This window comes from Adiantum capillus-veneris, chromosome 12 (assembly GCF_014529385.1).
Source record: "Adiantum capillus-veneris isolate H3 chromosome 12, ASM1452938v2, whole genome shotgun sequence".
Lineage (NCBI taxonomy): Eukaryota > Viridiplantae > Streptophyta > Polypodiopsida > Polypodiales > Pteridaceae > Adiantum > Adiantum capillus-veneris.
Genome location: NC_140942.1, coordinates 66,003,394 through 66,021,786, shown reverse-complemented (window position 1 = coordinate 66,021,786; position 18,393 = coordinate 66,003,394). Strand labels below are relative to the sequence as shown.

The window sequence follows — 18,393 nt, the reverse complement described above, 5'->3', positions numbered from 1 at the left end:
CATTCTTTGTCACTGATGCATTATTTAAGTAAGAACCTTTTGCCACAATATTGGGCACTCTCCTACGTTGGATGAAAGGATGGAAGGAAAAAGAATGTGCACAGGCCCACCTACACGAGGTTGATGAAATGAGATGTGCACATAGGCATGCCTTAGTAAGAACAGCTTCACCCTTGGGCCTCTTCAATAGACACAGTAGCAAAAGACATTTTAAGAGAAAGTGAGTGCATATACTATGGCAAGCACCCAAGCAAGAACTTCTCTACCCTCATTGAAATAAATAGGTATCATCACTGCTCTGCAACCACGCATAAGAACATTCCTTTGTGACAGCTAACTTAGAAAGTGGTGTCAAAGTAATAAATAAAAACAAAACAACATACTTCCAAGGTATAAACTCATTGTCAACTCAAATCAGCACCATCTTGAGGAGATAACTATACTGCATCCAAACTGCATGCACAAAGATGTAGTTAGACATAAAAGCTGGGTTACAAGTATGTTCTGGGCTAAAAGAGCTTTAAATGTACAATATGTCACTGCTCAATATGACTGTTGCATGTGACAACTCTCTCCAGAAGAGGATCTGACAATCACCGAACATGCCTAATCCGACTTTCACGACCAATGCCCATGGATTTTTGAGCATCTTGAATACCCTTTGGATCTGTGACAGGAGCCAACCGGAAGAAATGACATGCCAGGGTAAGTGCCACAAAATATTCAAAGCAACAATTCAATACCACCATATGATATCTTAATCCTTACCAAAAAATTGTGTAAAAATTCGTGTAAAAAAGCCAAGATTGCGAGCAACATTCCTGCTTAGTTCGGTAGGCAGTGGCATCAACATAGTGTCAACAGTGAAGACCTTCTTTAAGAACTATAACCATACAAGAAATCTCTCTCTCTCTCTCTCTCTCTCTCTCTCTCTCTCTCTCTCTCTCTGTGACAACAAAGGAGATTGATTTATATTACTTGAAAAGTGCAGCAGAATGCCAAAATGGTGCCGATTGTGAGGGCAAGTACATCACTGGTTACAAAGCAGGCCCAAAGGCAATAATCTGGAGATTGTAAAAACTGGAAATAACTAGCCACATGGCAACTATAAAAACTGAAGGCCAGGGTAAAAACCTCTCCTAAAGAGAGTAACAAATGCCCTGGCAAGCTAAGTGGAGAGAGGATGACAGCAGCTTCTGATAGATAGGCACTTCCACCAAGAGCAAATTCCTCTAATGCAAATGAAAAACCAAAACCATCAGAAACTACCAATGGTAAAAGGACAAGGACAAGAGCTCGAGCATCAAGCATTGCCCGCCAACTGGTTGTCAATGACAAATATGAGAGAGAAGAGGCAACTGACATCACCAAGAAACTACGTGAGGGTGCCACAAGATGCCTAACAAAGCACTGCACTGGAGCTGACAAGGAGCTATTAGCCACGGTAGAAACCATAGCACTGGCTACAGGTGGCTCCTGAAGACCAGAGATAAGGAACTCCAGGTTGAGAGCAAAGAAGGCCTGGGGAACAACAGCTTTGGAAACCTAATGTAGAAACCTAGTAGAGCAAGTGGTGAGCAGAGCGGCAAACCAACAAACTTAAACCCAAAATAAATCCAATGCAAAGAACACAAGGAATCAAAGAAGTCAAGAACGCAAGCGAAGATAACAACAACTAAGAAACCGAGGAAACCAAACGAAATAAAAATACTCTAAAAACAAACTTCAGTCACACCTATGCACCCACCCACACACATGCACTCACCCCAAAGTCGGGCGATAAAGAGTATGAAGAAAACAAAGCACGCAAAACCAACTCCACACACAAACCCAACTCACACATACGCACGCGCACACACATAGCAGAGTATGAAGATAACAAAACAAGCAAAAACAAAACAAAAAGTAAACAAAGAAAGTAGCTCTTACCATAGTTCCGACGGGGCGAGAAATGTCCACTCCTCCAAGATACCAACCACCGCGACTCGATGCACGGCCCTATGCTTGCAGGGTTCACTACAAGACTATAACTTTACAGGGGAGGCCAATGATGGGACCTAATGCTTAGGATGTTTGGGCAACAAACAGGAGCATGCGTTGCGGGGTAAAGGTTTCCAACCAAGACGGAAGACATCTAGTAACGACGGCCAAGTAGAGCACCTACATTTCTGTAAACCTTGAGCGGCCACCGTAGTTAGAAGTACGATGGTTGCTTAAGGTGGGGAGTTGTTCATCACAAGTGAAAAATCTCTCTCTCTCTCTCTCTCTCTCTCTCTCTCTCTCTCTCTCTCTCTCTCTCTCTCTCTCTCTCTCTCGCTCTCTCTCTCTCTCTCTCTCTCTCTCTCTGCAAAAAGTGAAGCTTTTAACCCTTTGCCTTACATAAAATCTGTCTCGACACATGAATCTGGGTGCCACATGGACATGTTTCATCAGCTTCCAGAGCCAATTATGTATCTATCCCTAGATAGGAGTGTCTAGAATCCTAGGAGAATTAGTACCAACAATTTTGTGAGCCAGCTTGCACGACCTACATGTCCAAACGAGTCCATTAGATGCCGGGTTGGACCATTGCAAATGGTTGGTCGAAGGAGATGTGAGTGCATGGGCCTAAAGTGCTCGACTTATAGTGCATGTCGGTCTTTAAGGAACAGCAATTGAAGTTCAAACACTCATGTTATGGGCAGTTAAAGATTTGTCGGGGGTCAGCTCTATGCCGGTTTGGTCGACTTGGTAGAAGTGACGGCACAAAAATCAGAGTTGTGGGCACCAAGATACGCCCAATTGAAGTTGGAAGCAGTTGCCGCGGAGATAGGAGCAGATGATCCTTTGCCAAGTTGGGGTTCGTCGTTCGAGGCCATGGAAAGGTCGGAATGCGAAGCCGGTAATGCAAGTTGGAGTCAACACCCGGGCTTCAAGTGTGGTTTGACAAAAATTGAATCCCTGAGAATGGAAGGGGAGTGCCATGAAGTTGGGGGAAAAAACTGATTTTTGTATATATATATATACATATATCTATATATGTATGTATGTATGTATGTATGTATGTATATATATATATATATATATATATATATATATATGTATGTATATGTATATATATGTATATATATATATATATATATATATATATATTGTAAAGGTGCAATGCCATTGGTATCACAAGGGAGAGAGGGGCTCCAATGAAGCTCTCCCCCTTTCCCTCTCATGCGCACACCGCCGGCGTTGTTGCGGCGGTCATGGCATAGTTACCCGGAACCGGAACGGGAGTGTCCAAAACCGGGAGGAGGAGGGGAGGCCGTAACGAGAACGGGGCCGGAACGGTAGACTAAAGTAAGGCTTGAATTACCTGCATTCAGCTTAGTCCCAAATCAACTCCTAAACAACCCCAAAACTGGCCCCAAACCTGCCCTCAAACTGCCCCCCCATAACTGCCCCGAAATGCCTACTTTTGCCTGTTCCGCCCCGCCTTCCGTCTCCCGTTCCGCCTCGTTTCGGAACACTGTTCTGAGAACGACGTTCCATTCCCGACTCCGTTTCGGAGACGGGACTCATCCAGACGCCGTTTCGGAACATTTGGGCTACGTTCCACCCATTCCCTGTTACACTGGGTGGCAGCCCTACGTGGCATCCGGTTGACATGGTGGTTCTGGGCGGCAGTGCTGCTGCCCACTGCGAAGCTGATGATGTGGCCCTAGAGCCGGTTCATATAGGGGTGCCTACGGGCCCCTCCTCTTTTGGGCCCCAAGTCACCATAAGCCACCCTCCATAAGTAGGAAGTCTTACCGGCATGCGACGATAAGTAAAACACGGGACTAAAAGCAACGGTCCATGTGCGAGCATGCAGGGAATTGGACGCGTGTTTATGAGAGAAGAAGTGTGCTAAAAAAGGGAAGTTTCGCCCCCTAAAGGGACCCCCGTTTTTGCTGTTTTTGGGCAGCAGTTACGTAAGTTCGAAGGGAGAAGAGAAGCATTGTACACATCCTTTTGCTCAAAAATCAATTGCCAATTGCTCCCTATTGTCAATCTCCCCACCCCCACCCCCACCCCCGCCTTTTCTCTTCTTCATCGTTTTCGGACCGTGTTTGGTGGTGCAAAGAGGGAGAGAAGTGTGTTGTGCGATGGTGGTGTGTTCGATTTAAGTATTGTGAGTATTGTGTAGGCGTTGATTTCTCGAGGTGTGTATACACTTGATTGTCTACACAATAAGGTGCGTGTTTGTGAAAACTATGTTGTTATAGAGGTGTTACTGAGAGGATTGGGGTGTTGTATACACACTTGATTGTGTGCAGAATAAGGTGCGTGTTTGTGAAAACTGTGTTGTTATAGAGGTGTTACTGAGAGGATTGGGGTGTTGTGAATATCCTCGGCTATAGAGAGGCAATCTGTGAGTGTTTCTCGGTGTGTTTGCATTCCCCCTCTCCAACACCATGCCGCGCATATTTCTCTCAATTCTCCCAACCATGTCAACCTTGTGAGCAACGTCGTAGTCCTTCAAGGAGACGCCTTCACTTTGATAAGCTTTGCATTAACTTTCTTGACCCTTAAAAAAATGCAATTATCTTTTTGCCAAATGGCAAAACATACACAAAAAAACATCCAATATTTGCATGCATGTTTCAATCAATGGTAAGCACTATACACAATTACCAAAGTAAATGCATAATCAGACTATGAGTGAGGTACCTCACGACAACGCCTTGATCTCACAAGAACTTGCATTATTTAAGCCAAAGAAAATATATACCTAGATGAATCCAGGATAAGCCTAGATTAGCCCTTAAAGGAAAGTGCAAGATATAGACCCATGGTAGTCACCCACAAAACAATATAACCATCAACTCCATCATGCATAGTATTGACAAAATACCACGACATCCCGACTAACGTCGCCAGTGCCCAATAGTGGGTGTAGAACTAGGTACTAACATATGCTCCCAAACACAACACGCACACACACATGAGCATACATCTACACAAAGTTCAACGTACTGAGTTTCTGTCATGACTTCGGAGATCAAGGAAACTCAACCATAATGAAGCCTAGCACTAAACGAAGCATTAAAGGAAGAAGCCAAAGAAAACTATAAAGGTTCTAAGGTCCATTTCAAGCCTTACCATGTTAAAGTTTGGTGCATTTCAAGTGAATGGCCCAATGTGATCCCATTACTTATTTTAACGAGGAATTTATTTTACTGATTTGTCAAAGTCTAGGTTGGGCAATTTACCGAGGTGGCTATATAAGCACACCTAGTCCCATTATATTACCATCAATTCATTGCCAAGATTGGTTGGTTCGGCTCTCATGCCATTTCCCTCTTGAATAACAGGTCTTGAGTTCAACTCTCCTCGTCAGATAAATCTTTAAGGTCTCTTGGGATAGTTTTCTTCTCTCTCTCTCTCTCTCTCTCTCTCTCTCTCTCTTTCTTGTGTTGTCTCTCCTTGGTCTCTACACTGCTGCATCGTCCACTTTGCCATGGTATCAAAGCCTTGGCGGAGCAAGGCAACCCATTGAGAAGAGAAGCTCTCCCATCACTTCCTCTCCACTGGCGCCATCACGTCCCCCTCTGCAATTAACATTTTAAAACGTTGCTCATTGGAGTTCATCTATCGCTGCCCCTTGCGTTTTAAAACGCGTGGCATTGCAACTCCCAGCGCCGTCCTCCATTGTCCCCCCCGGCGTTGCGTTTTAAAACGCGTATAGCTTGTAGTACTTGGTGCAACGGCGACATACTCCCCTTGCGACAACGTGTTGAAACTCTGCCTACTGCTTGGGCAACGACTCCCTTCCCCGCCAGCGTTCTAAAACGCATCCCGACACCGCCACTCCTCTCCCCCCTTGACGACAACAACGTGGCCCTCTTGCTGGGGCTCCTTGCCATAGCATTTTAAAACGCTATCTCGCAAAGGTTGGGCGTTGGAGGTGACTCATCATGCAGTGTGAATTTACGGAGAAGAGCTCCTTCCGCTTTTCAAAAATTGGTGCGCCCACCCCTTGGAGTCCGAGAAGGAACCCATCATTTCAAGATCTTGCAACTTCAATATGGGTCCCCCTTGCTCAAGCACCAGTGACAAATTGAACGGCAATAGCTACGCCCATTGGAACTTCATTATGCGACTTTGGTTCACGCGAAAAGACTTATGGGACATAGTCGACAGCTCGGATGTCACACCCCAATAGAAAAGAACTTGTATCCTTTTTTCATTAATCTTAAATTTTACAAGGGTGTTCTCCTTTTGTAAAACAAGATCTAGAACAGTGCACCTTAGTATGACACCGATGAGTAGTCACAAGTTATGACAGACTCACACAATGGGTTAGAACATAGATAGTGCACACTCCCACCTAGATAACCCAATAGGACGACTATGACTTGTAACTCGTGCATATCGGGATCATACTTGCACATAGAAAGGGTTAATGCCTTGGAGTGTGGGCCATATCCGTCAAAAAAGACAGTTACGATCAACAAGATGGCATGATCATGAAGATTGCTTGTTATGCATAGGTGGGCTGAATGTATTGAAAGCTTTATCTCCTCATAGAGATCCAGGTTTTGAAGCAAAAACCGTATTGTACTCGAAAAGAGCTTTCAGTTGATATCCATATTGATGTGTGTTTTTAGCAGTTCCAAGATGGAAGCTTCTAGAAGGAAGGTTCCAAAAGGAGGACACGTGGCGGGACACTTGTCACAATCTTTCCAAAAGATGACACTTGTTAAAAATCTTTCAAAAGAAGAAACAAGTGTGTGGATACTTGTCAAAAAGCTTTCAAAGGAAGAAACAAGTGTCTGGACTGTCACAAATTGGTGATGTGTCATGCTTGGGCGGCAGAGGACACCCTGGTAGAAAATGCTGACGTGGCTGCGGATTTCCAGCAGGGCTCTCCAGTGTTGTTGGTTTTGAAGAAAGACAGATCTTGGAGAATGTACATCGATTATAGAGCTCTCAACAAAATCACCATCAAGAACAGATTCCCGATTCCTATGATCGATGATATACTCGACAGAGTACAAGGATCCTTGTGTTTTAGTAGGATTGATTTGAAGAGTGGATATCATCAGATCCGAATCGCGCTGGAAGACGTCTAGAAGACAGCCTTTCGGACGACTTTTGGGTTATTTGAGTTTTTGGTGATGCCTTTTGGCTTAACCAATGCTCCAGCGATATTTAACCGGATGATGGACAGGATTTGTCTAGAGTATAGACTATTTGTTGGCACTTTCTTTGACGACATCATTGTTTTCTCTGAGGGTGAGGCAGAGAGATCATCTGCTTCAAGTCTTTCAGGCATTACGAGATCACAAGTTAGTGATTAATGCAAAGAAAAGTGAATTTTTTTCCTACCAGAGATACACTTTTTGGGACACATTGTGTCAGTAGCAGGAGTGCAGATGTATCCGGCCAAGATAGAGACTATCCGTGATTGGCCCGATTTGAAGAATGTCAAGGAAGTTAAAAGCTTCTTGGGACTCTGTCCGTACTACAGACGGTTCATTCGAAAGTTTGCAGAGGTTGCTTCCCCTTTGCATATCTTGTCACAGAAAGGAGTCCCTTTCTCATGAGAACCCACAAAGGTGACTGCCTTTTAGACCTTAAAAAAGAAATTGACTACGGGACCAGTTATGACTTTGCCGGACTTGCAAAAGTCATTTGAAGTATATTGTGATACTTATGGTCGTAGTCTGGATGCGGTCTTAATGCAAGAAGGCCAATGTCATTGCCTACAAGAGCCGATTGTTCTCAAGGCCAGAATTGACAGCACAGATGTGTGAGAAAGAGCTTTTGGCGGCTATCCATGCTCTTATTCAGTGGCGACATTACCTACTCGGAGCCGATTTTACGATTTTCACAGATGATGGGAGTTTACACTACTTCTTGTCACGGAAGCAGCTATCGGAAAAAGCAGATTCGGTCGGCATCTTCTCACGATTTACTTCCGGATTGTCCATGTGCAGGGATAGAAGAAATTGGTGGTAAATACTTTGTCCCGAAAGCCGTTGGTTCTCTCTCTCTCTCTAGCTTGCTGTTTTTCAGGGCACACCTATAAATCTGAAAATTTTGTTGTTTCCCTTTAGTTTTGCGCTCTTCTATTCATCCTACAAGCAACCAAGACACTAGATCTCTTTTCTAGCATGCGTAGCATCTAAATTTTATCTTTGACATATATTTGAGAAGTCTACTTATGTTTACTTTTATGCATGTGCACATGGCACCTTGCATGATCTACGAGTGTGAGTCTGCTTAAACTCACTCTCGGGTTGATTGTAATTGAGCTCAATCCTAGGTACTTGGGTTGAGTAGAAATCTATTTCCTTGGGGGGGGGGGGGGGGGGTTGCCCATCTTCAACCCTCATTCTGTCTCTAGTCTCTTTGAAGTGTTGTGATTAATATTTTGTCAAGTTCTTTAAGCATTAAGCACTCTTAGTTGTACGAGTCTCTTACAGTGGTATCAAAGCTTTGGCTTGATCCTCACCCCTACGCTACTTACGCTTATAGTTTCTTGTGTGCACCTTTGCCTGACCATTTCTTATTTTACTAATGGAAGACACAAACACTGCTATCTTACAAGCCCTTCAAAATTTGCAAGAGGAGAACCGCTCCATCCGAGAACAACTTCTCAAACTCGACAAGGGGCGAGAAGCCCAATGAAGCCAAGAAAGAGCAGCAAGCAAAGCAACGCCATCCTAATGGAAGAAGCCGATCACGAAGCTCGTTAGCCGTAAAGAAGGAGAATGGACGAGGCAAAAGAAGACGCTCTATCTCAAAGAAGAGAAGCCATTGAAGCCGAAGTACATCTTCTTTGTCAAATTCATCTAGTGAATCTTCATATGGGTCATCATCAAGCGATAACGAGATACCTCATTTATACAGAAAATCTCATCAAAGGCAGAGACGTCGATATTCTTCACCCTCTTCTTCATCTTTGGAGACAAGTTCGTCCTCCTCTACTTCGAGATCTAGGCATAGAAGAAGGCAGAAGAAGAAGAAGACCAAGTCACTCTCACAACTTGAGAAGAAGGTCAAGTTTAGTATATATGATGGTTCACGAAATGTAAGGTGCAGCGGAAGTGATAGTTGAACTTTGCTCAAGATGAGTGCTCCAAACTGTGCTCAAGGGTTCCTTTTACTTACGGAAGGGAGAGCCCTTCGTTCCTTTAGTGAGAGAGTGCAAATGATCACAACAAGTGGGTAAACACCGTGCATGAAGGTGCTGAGACTGAGAAATAGAGAGAGAAGAATACGACACCAGAATGTTGTCAAACCCTCCTCCAAAGGCTCCACTCTCTATGGCGAGAGCGGTCTATGCTATTGATTGCACAATCCTTGTACAATGGTCTAGATACAATGGACTTGCCGACGATGATGATGACGACGACGAGATGAGCTGAAAACTGAAAACCCTAGGGGCTGAAATCTGCAAATCTTGTATCTGCTGAATTCTGCCTCTATGTCGGTGACGACGGCGGTGACGACGATGCGCTGAAAACGCAGTGCTGAAATCTCTGAATAGCGGGCTGAATCTGCAAACGCTGGCTGATCTGACCATGCGGCGAGGATCCGCTGCGGGAAGGTGAGATCTATGAGGTTTGGGGGCTGCAGTACGGAATGTGACTGCTGAAAATCCAAACGCTGATGCAATGAATGGTTTTGTCCTCGGAATCTGCAAAACCCTGAATATAGTCTGCAATTGCATAAACGCTGGGCTGATCTGCTGTCTGCTACAAAAACGCTAGGGAATCTGCTGTTAATTGCTAGCGCCAGGCAAGATCTGCAAACAGCAAAACGTTGGGGCTGATCTGCAAATGCTGAAAACGCTAGGCTATCTTGATGGCTGAAAAACGCTAGGAGTTCCTGCCAAGGGTCTTGCTGAGAAGATGCACTATCAGACTTGTGGTCTCTGCTGCCTCTTCTGCCAGAAAGTGCTAGCGCTAGCTTTTTATATATAGATCCTTAGCCAGATTGCCCTACCCAGTTTCCAAACAAAGTCACTTATTAATAATAAGTAAAAAATGGCTAAAATACGGAAAATAGGTTTTCTGCACTATAAAATGCTCCTAATGGATTCTAATGGTACTACTGATGATCATGTTGTGTGCAACCAGAGGATATGCATCTACTCTAAGTGCCTGGACATGCACGGTCTGCGAACAGACTCACAAAAGTGCCAAAACACTTCCTAAGCTAAGCTAACAGAACCCTTGTCATGAAGTAGCTTGTCCACGTACACATAGGGTTAGATGTGCACGTGACATCCCCTCCTTTTTAAAGTAGGTACTGGTACCGAACTGTATGGCATCGAGGGAGATCGCCAACAGTGTCTGGAATCCTGTGAAGGACTCTTCGCCGGCCCACTTTGATGCGTGGGTCATGCGGTACTTGAACTTCATAAAGGTCTAGAACGCTTGCTTCTTTGGGCAGCGCCGAAAGCGACACAAAGTCATTTGTGGCTCCTTCAATGCTTCAACTTCGTTGATGGTCATGCGTCTACCTTCTTCAAGAATCTCCAAGGATGAAAATTCATGAACCCATTTCCAACACAAAACCATGAACATACCCATTCCATGTAAAGTGACTGGAAAACAACTATTCTTTCGAAAAAACTGTGCATGCAATGTAGATGAATATAGAGACCGAGTGCCAAACCGTTCATCAAACACACGTAAAAAATGGAATCGAAACTTGTCTTTTTGATCTAAATCTATCAACTGTGGCAAATCACAATGGATATGTCGATGCTTGATGCTCAACCTTCTTGTGCTCTTTCGGATACTATGTCATGCCAAGGAAGAGACATGGAATGTGAATTCCTTGAATGCAAACATTTCATCTTTTCATCACATCCGTGCTCATTCATGAGTGAATCGTGTTCATCGTACCATATGGCATGCCTATAAAAAGAGATCACATAAGGACAGTGACTAAAATACAGTAAACCATCACAAAGGAAACACTCGAAAATGCGTGCTGACTAATCATGCGCACACATAATACTTCCTGTGGGGGTTCTTGGGACCTCGACTCAAGAGCAAAGATCGGTTCTTCGTGATTGATCGAATCTGCAATGAGGTTAGCTTCACTAGAAAAAGTATCAACTAAACCATCATCCTTGTGAACAATCACATCTTTATCTTGCAAATCATCATGCTTGTGAATAATCACATCATTATCATGCAAAACATGTGTCCTGCTTTGGAGAAGAAAAGACTAAGAAAGTCTGCTTCTCCTGATTCTTTTAATCTTCGCCTGCACATTAGAAATGAGAGATGAAGAATGAACAACTTCCTCCCCATGAATGACAATGGGAGAGTCACTTTTGGCATTGAAAGTGAAAGTATTAGTTGCCCAATCGATGAGAGGGTTATGCTCACGAAACCATCGAATGCCTAAAAGCATATCACATCCTGAAAAAGGAGAGACTACAAATTTTCTGTTGAAGGACGCTTGTTGAACAGTGAGCAAAACATCAAGGCACTCTTGCGTAATGAGAGAGTCCATACCGGAAGCGAAGCCCAACACATTGAAAGGAGATGTCTTGCTAACCTCCAAGCGGGCTCTTTCAACAAGAGAGTCACTAATCACATCATGCATATTGTCTGGATCAAACAATATGACAAAACATTGACCTTCAATTGACCATAACACTTAATGTCACGTGACACATCCCAACCCTATGTGTCCGTGGACAAGCTACACCACAGCAGGGTTCCCGTCAGTCAAGTCAGTTTAGATTAGCAGTGATCTAGCACTTTTGTGAGTCTATTCGTAGACCGTGCATGCCCAGTCACTTAGCTTAGATGCATATCCTCCGGTTGCACACAGCATTATCATCGGAATTCCCATCAGAATCCATTAGCATCAGTTAGGGGAATTTTCCAGTGCATTTAGCTTATTTTCCTATTTTTGGTTATTTTCACTTATTATTCTTAAGTGACTTTCCAACAAAAGTAGGTAGGGCAATTTTGCTAAGTTAATATATAAGCAAACCCAAGTTAGCACTTTCTGGCAAAAGAGGCAGTAGGAGCTTCCCGCTCAACAGGTAACTTCTCAGCAGTACCCCCCCCCCCCCCCCCCCCCCCCCCTCGTCACCCCCAGCAGATACCATCGCCTAGCCTCTTGCACACCTTGGCGTTTTCCCAGATTCAGCCCATCGCTAACCATCAGTACCATTCAGCCCTGGCGTTTTCTCACTGCCATAGCCAGCGTTTTCTCAATAAGTTACTAATGCTATGACCTGCTGCCCATTCCAGCGATTTTCAGCATTGAATAAACCTGCTGATCCAGCGTTTTCAGCAATGCAACAGTAGCCTAAAACGCAGCCTTATGGTGCCAGCACATCAGCGTTTTTGTCTTCAGCAGGAACCTCGACACACCCGTCATTTTCAGCCACAAGGATAGCAGTACAACAGTCATTTTCAGCCCCGAAACAGTCCAAGAAATTCAGCATATAGAAGATCACAATTTTCAGCCTAAGTCGTCGTCGTCATCACCGTCGTCGTCATCGGCATAGTCCCATTGCATCAGTCCATTGCATACACATTGTACACCTTTATGCAATCAAAGTTAGACCACTCTCGCCGACGAGAGTGGGGCCTTCGGAAGAGGGTTTTACAACCTCTCGGGTGTCATATCTCTTCTCTCTCCTTCTCTCAGTCTCATTCACTTGCACGCACAATATCCACTCACTTTGTTCGTGATCATAGCACTCTCCATAAGACGGAAGGCTCTCTCCTTCCCTAAGAACTAAAAGGAACCTTGAGCAATAAAGATCACTAATCTTGAGAAAATACAACATTCATTCCGCTGCACCTTACATTGGTATCAAAGCTTTGGAAGTGTTCTGCATTACTCAAGGGAAGAACCACAATAATTTTTTTTGCTTGTTGCGGTCGCACGAACCCAAGTTCGCCTGGGCGTGTCGATTCCTAATCGTGTTTTGTTGAAGAGTGACAGGAATCCCAAGAAAGAAGGGCTTGTCCAGCCTCCCCTTGTGTCTCTTTTCACTCATTGAGAGCGGACCGTGCACTTAGCGGCCGGCCAATCGACGTGAGGTGGGAAAAAGCAACCTTGGTGTGAGCACAAGGCCGCCAAGGGGTGCGCCCGCAGAAAAAGGTAGAACTCGGGTGAAGAGAAGATCCTTCTCCAACGCGATTTGCAAGCGAAAGAAAACCTCAAGAACCCAAGACCCTCAAGACTCAAGAACTCAAGAACCCAAGATTCTCACAAATCAAGGACCTCAAGAACCCAAGTTCCTCGCGAGCTTAAGACCCCAAGATCATAGTGCATGGTCGTCACCCGAAGCGGAATGGATACTTCGCATACAGGTGATGATTTCTTCAACCCTCCCCCTTCGCCATCTACGCCGCCAAGTGCACCAGATCCTATGGAGACAATGGTCAAGCAGATGATGGCCATGATGGATAGACAGGAAGACAAGCGCCTTGCTTTAGAACGCGAGCGCGACGCAAGAAAAGAAAGAAAAGAACTAAGGAAGGAGGAAGCGGCAACACGAAACGTGGCATTGGAGGCCGATCGTGCCGCTCATAGATTGGCTTTGGAGATCGAGCGTGAAGCTCGACGAGAGCTACGCACTCAAGAATTGCTTGCCCAAGTCCTAGCCTCGAAGACCGAACCACCCAAAGATCATGGGAGTTCGTCAAGTGGCGCAAGCCACGATGCGGATTCCAACCATCCACTCACAAGAGAAGTTGACTTTCAGTAAGTACGACGGTAAGATGGATGCTACTATTATTCATTCTTGGTTGCATCAATTTAATGCTTATTTTGCGACAACTAAGAAAATAGGTAATAGCAAAGTTTCGACGACAGCTATGTACCTTGCCGGTGATGCCCCAACACAAGCTCAAGGTGCGGTTTATGCCACCTCAGTACCTTGCACGATTGAAGGACGATTAGCGAGCTCTCAAGCAAAACGGTATGCCGGTTATGTCTTTCTCTAATCCTGTTTTGCAGCTCGGCACTCAATTACGCAAATCGGATACGAAGCGCAAGAAGGCATTTCTTTACGGATTGGACGAGTATATCAAGTACGATGTCGAGGTACTCGATCCAATCGATCTCAACAAAGCGGTAGCAATTGCTCTCGCCCACGAGATGAAGCACAACAAAGGAAAGCCTAAGGAGAACAAGACTTCCACAAGTACCTCGCAGACTTCTCAGAACCCTCAGAACGGTAAGAACGGAAAGAATGGTAAGAATGATAACTCTTCTAATCAATCTACCAACAGTATCTCATCAAAGAATTCTTCCAATAAATCTAAGGGTAAGGCTAACACAATTGCTAAACCTAAGCTTACTCCATATGAAAAGGTAGCACACGGAATTGTAGGAGGTTACATCACTTCGGAAGAACAAAGCACTTATTCTAAGGAAGGTCGTTGTTTTCATTGTCACAGTAAGGGTCACATAAAAAGAACATGTCCTAAGCTTAAATCGAATGAATCTAAAGAACCCACAGTACCCACTACATCTGTCAATGCAATAAATGATAACACGATTGTGCCCACAGTTTCTCAGGACCCTCCCATTGATGATTCTCTCATTAAATGTTATGGTCGTACGTCAGGGCACCGTTTTGTCATATTGTTTGACCTAGGTAGTATGCATGATGTGATCAGTTCCTCTCTTGTTGAGAGAGCCCGCCTCGAAATTAGTCCGAGATCTCCTATTGAGGTCTCTGGTTTTCGTCCCGGTATGGACGCTCTCATCACAGAGGAATGCCTTGATGTGTTGTTTGCAATTCAACAGATTGCCTTCACTAGAAGATTTGTTGTTTCTGTGGGGGAGCAGGAGAGAGAGCCCACTTGCTGTCCTATGCAATGAGAGTGAAGGAGAAGGGGAGATTGGCGCAGAAAGAGCACACGCAGAGAAAACGTGAGAGAGAGAGAGAGAGAGCTCGTTGAATTTTTGGGAAAAAGCCACGCTATTGTTTTTGGGCTTCACATTTGAGTATATGAGTAAGTGACTAGGGGGCCATTCACACTTGGGCCCCCTCACTTATAAGTCTTTTTAACTTATAAGTTATAAGTACAAGGCACTTAGGCCTTTATTCCCTAACAACCTCCCACCTAAAGGCAATGTACCTTGGGAGATCAAAGAATCAGCTAACTATGATACAACAGCTGATCATGCACTTACTCATCCAACACCCATCATCTGACGGCAATATGCAAACCGCTCTGCTGGAAGACTCTTGGTCAAAAGATCTGCAGGATTGTCATCTGTGTGCACCTTGACAAGTGTAATGCTCTTGTCATCAAGCACACTCCTGATAAAATGATACTTCACCTCTATGTGCTTTGTCTTGGCATGAAAAACAGGATTCCTTGCAAGCATAATAGCACTTTGACTATCACAGTGTAGCACAGGAACCGGTGACTTAATGCCAAGCTCTTCTACCAAACGCATGAGCCACAAAGCTTCTTTGCATGCCTCAGTGGCAGCCACATACTCAACCTCAGTGGTAGATAAAGCAACACATTTTTGCAGTCTAGAAATCCAAGAAACTGCACCTCCTGTGAATGTAAACACATATCCAGAGGTAGACTTCCTGCAATCTGGATGTCCAGCAAAATCTGCATCTGTAAAACCATGCACAGATGTCTCACTCTTCCCAAAACAAATGCACAAGTCTTTAGTGCCTTTCAAGTATCTCAAGATACACTTCACTGCTTCCCAATGCTTTTTGCCAGGATTGCTCATGTACCTGCTTACCACTCCCACCGCAAATGCAATGTCCGGACGTGTAGCAACCATAGCATACATCAAACTGCCAACGGCTGATGCATAAGGAATCTTGGCCATTTCAACCCGCATATCATCTGTGTTTGGGCAGTCATGTGCAGTCAGTTTTACATATGGAGGCAACGGAGTACCAAGTGCCTTTCCCCCATCCATATGAAAACGATGTAGCACCTTATTAACATAATCTCGTTGAGATAGATACAGACGCCTGTTGAGTCTATCTCGAGAGATACGCATGCCCAAAATATGATTAGCATTACCAAGATCCTTCATGTCAAAGCGATGCTTTAAGCTTTGCTGTAGTGCATCCAACTCCGTGACATTGTTACCCGCAATAAGCATGTCATCAACGTACAAAATCAGCAATAGAAGAGATCCATCACTTGCCGTTTTGATATACAAACAGTGATCAGAATTACTTCTTTTGTATCCTTGAGACCTCATGAATGTATCAAACTTGTGATACCATGCACGGGGAGACTGTTTCAAACCATACAAGCTCTTCAAGAGTCTACATACTTTCTTCTCTTGCCCCTTTGACACAAAACCTTCTGGCTGCATCATATAGATCATCTCAAGCAAATCGCCATGCAAAAACGCTGTTTTGACATCCATTTGCTTTAACTCCATATCTTCAGAAGCAACCAGGCCTAAAACAAAACGTAATGTGGCAAGCTTTACAACAGGAGAAAAAATCTCATCAAAATCCACACCATGCTTTTGCTTGTACCCTTTAGCAACCAAACGTGCTTTGTACTTAGAAGAAGCATCAAATGTGACCTTGGTCTTGTAAACCCATTTACATGGCAGAGCCTTATGCCCTTTAGGCAAATCAACCAAGTCCCATGTATGGTTTTTCTCCAAAGACTGCATTTCCGAAACCATTGCTTTGAACCATTTCTTACTGTCTTCCCGTTGCATAGCCTCTTTATAGCAAGACGGCTCACCACAATCAGTAAGCATGACATAGTCCAAAGACGGTTCATATCTATCGGGGGGCCTTGTCACCCGAGTAGACCTACGCACCCAATGATCCATAACAGGTGGATTTTCAGCCTGTAAACCATCAAAAACAGCAGGCTGTTCAGCCGGTTGCATCGCAACAACGGGCGGTCTAGGAGCATCAACCTGTTCCCCTACCTGTGGTGCATCAATGGCAACTTGTTGGGGCTGATTTTCAGCAGCTAATGACTGATTTTCAGCACCATTTTCAGCATGTAAAGGCTGCTGAACATTGGGCCTTCTTGGCTGTCCATATGTAACATCTTCACGAAAAACAACCCGGCGCACTTCCTCGACCTTTGTGGGCTGTTTGTGCATGCAATTCTCATTGAAGATGACATCATTGCTGCGTATGATTTTCCGTAATGCGGGATCCCATAATCTATACCCCATTTCACCATCCTCACCATATCCTAGGAAAATGCATTTATGAGACTTTGGTTCTAGTTTGGTGCGCAGTTCACTCCGGATGTGAACATAGGCCTCACAACCAAACACTCTTAAATGTGCATATGAGGGTGGCTTGCCAGACCACACCTCCTCAGGCACCTTTCCACCCAAAGCCTTGCTAGGTGAGCGATTAATCAAGTGAATAGCTGTTTGCACAGCTTCTGCCCAAAAACCATGAGGTAATGCAGCATGTGACAGCATACTCCAAACTTTCTCTTGGATAGTCCGGTTCAACCTCTCTGCAACTCCATTCTGAGAGGGATTAAAAGGAGCCGTGAGCTCTCTTTTAATACCTTTAGTAGCACAAAAGTCAATAAATGCTTTTGATACATACTCCCCCCCATTGTCTGAGCGCAAAGACCTAAGCTTCTTGTCAGTTTGATTCTCAACAAACGCAAGAAACTTCTTGAAAATATCCAAAACATCGCTTTTAGCACGTATTGGATACACCCACACCTTACGTGTAGCATCATCGATAAACGAGACAAAATATTTCTTTCCCCCTAAGGACAACTGTGGCATTTCACATACATCGGAATGCACTAAGTCTAACCTGTCAGACTTCAAAGAGAGAGACCTTTTGTGCGGTGTTTGATTGTGCTTACCATAAATACAGTGCTCACAATGAGAAAAATCAGCATACCTCAAACACGGCAAATAACCACAACGAGACAGAGTTTCCATTCCTCTTTTACTCGTGTGTCCCAACCAGCCATGCCACAAAGAAACACTTGGCTGCTCGGTTACGGCGTCAACATGGTCACGCACACTAGATACATGCAAAGGATACAAAGTGTTCGATTTACAACCCTTGGCTACAATCCGGGCCCCTTTACAAATTTTCCACTTGCTATCACCAAAAGTGGTGTGATAGCCTGCATCATCTAGCTGCCCTGTACTAATCAAACTCTTCTTGAGTTGTGGCACATGACGCACTTTGTGCAAAACAAAAGTCATACCATCAGCAAAGGAAAACTGGACACTGCCAATACCTGCAATGTCACATGCATAGTTATCTCCCAAATAAACAGTGCCCTGCACCTCACTTGAGTACTGTGTAAACCAATCCCTATGAGGTGTTACATGAAAGGAGGCACCTGAATCAAGAATCCAAGTATGCATGTCCACATCAGAACCCATAGCAAGGGTATGTGCATCCACAGAAGAGGCATTGAGTAC

At 44.4% G+C, this 18,393-nt stretch overlaps 1 protein-coding gene across 2 annotated transcripts in view; it reads right to left on the bottom strand.

Annotated features, from left to right (window-relative positions):
* Positions 1-338: 338 nt before the first annotated feature.
* LOC147445851 (zinc finger/BTB domain protein) overlaps positions 339-18,393 on the bottom strand; it is a 56,191-nt gene continuing 38,136 nt past the window's right edge. The window contains exons 2-3 of one of the 2 annotated variants that reach the window (XM_086525225.1): positions 769-883; positions 339-667 (exon numbers count right to left, since the gene is read on the bottom strand). In XM_086525225.1, the coding sequence (XP_086381351.1) occupies positions 594-667; positions 769-883 (189 nt within the window). In that variant the 3' untranslated portion in view covers positions 339-593. The remainder of the gene's footprint in view (positions 668-768; positions 884-18,393) is intronic. The other variant, XM_086525226.1, reaches the window with a different exon arrangement.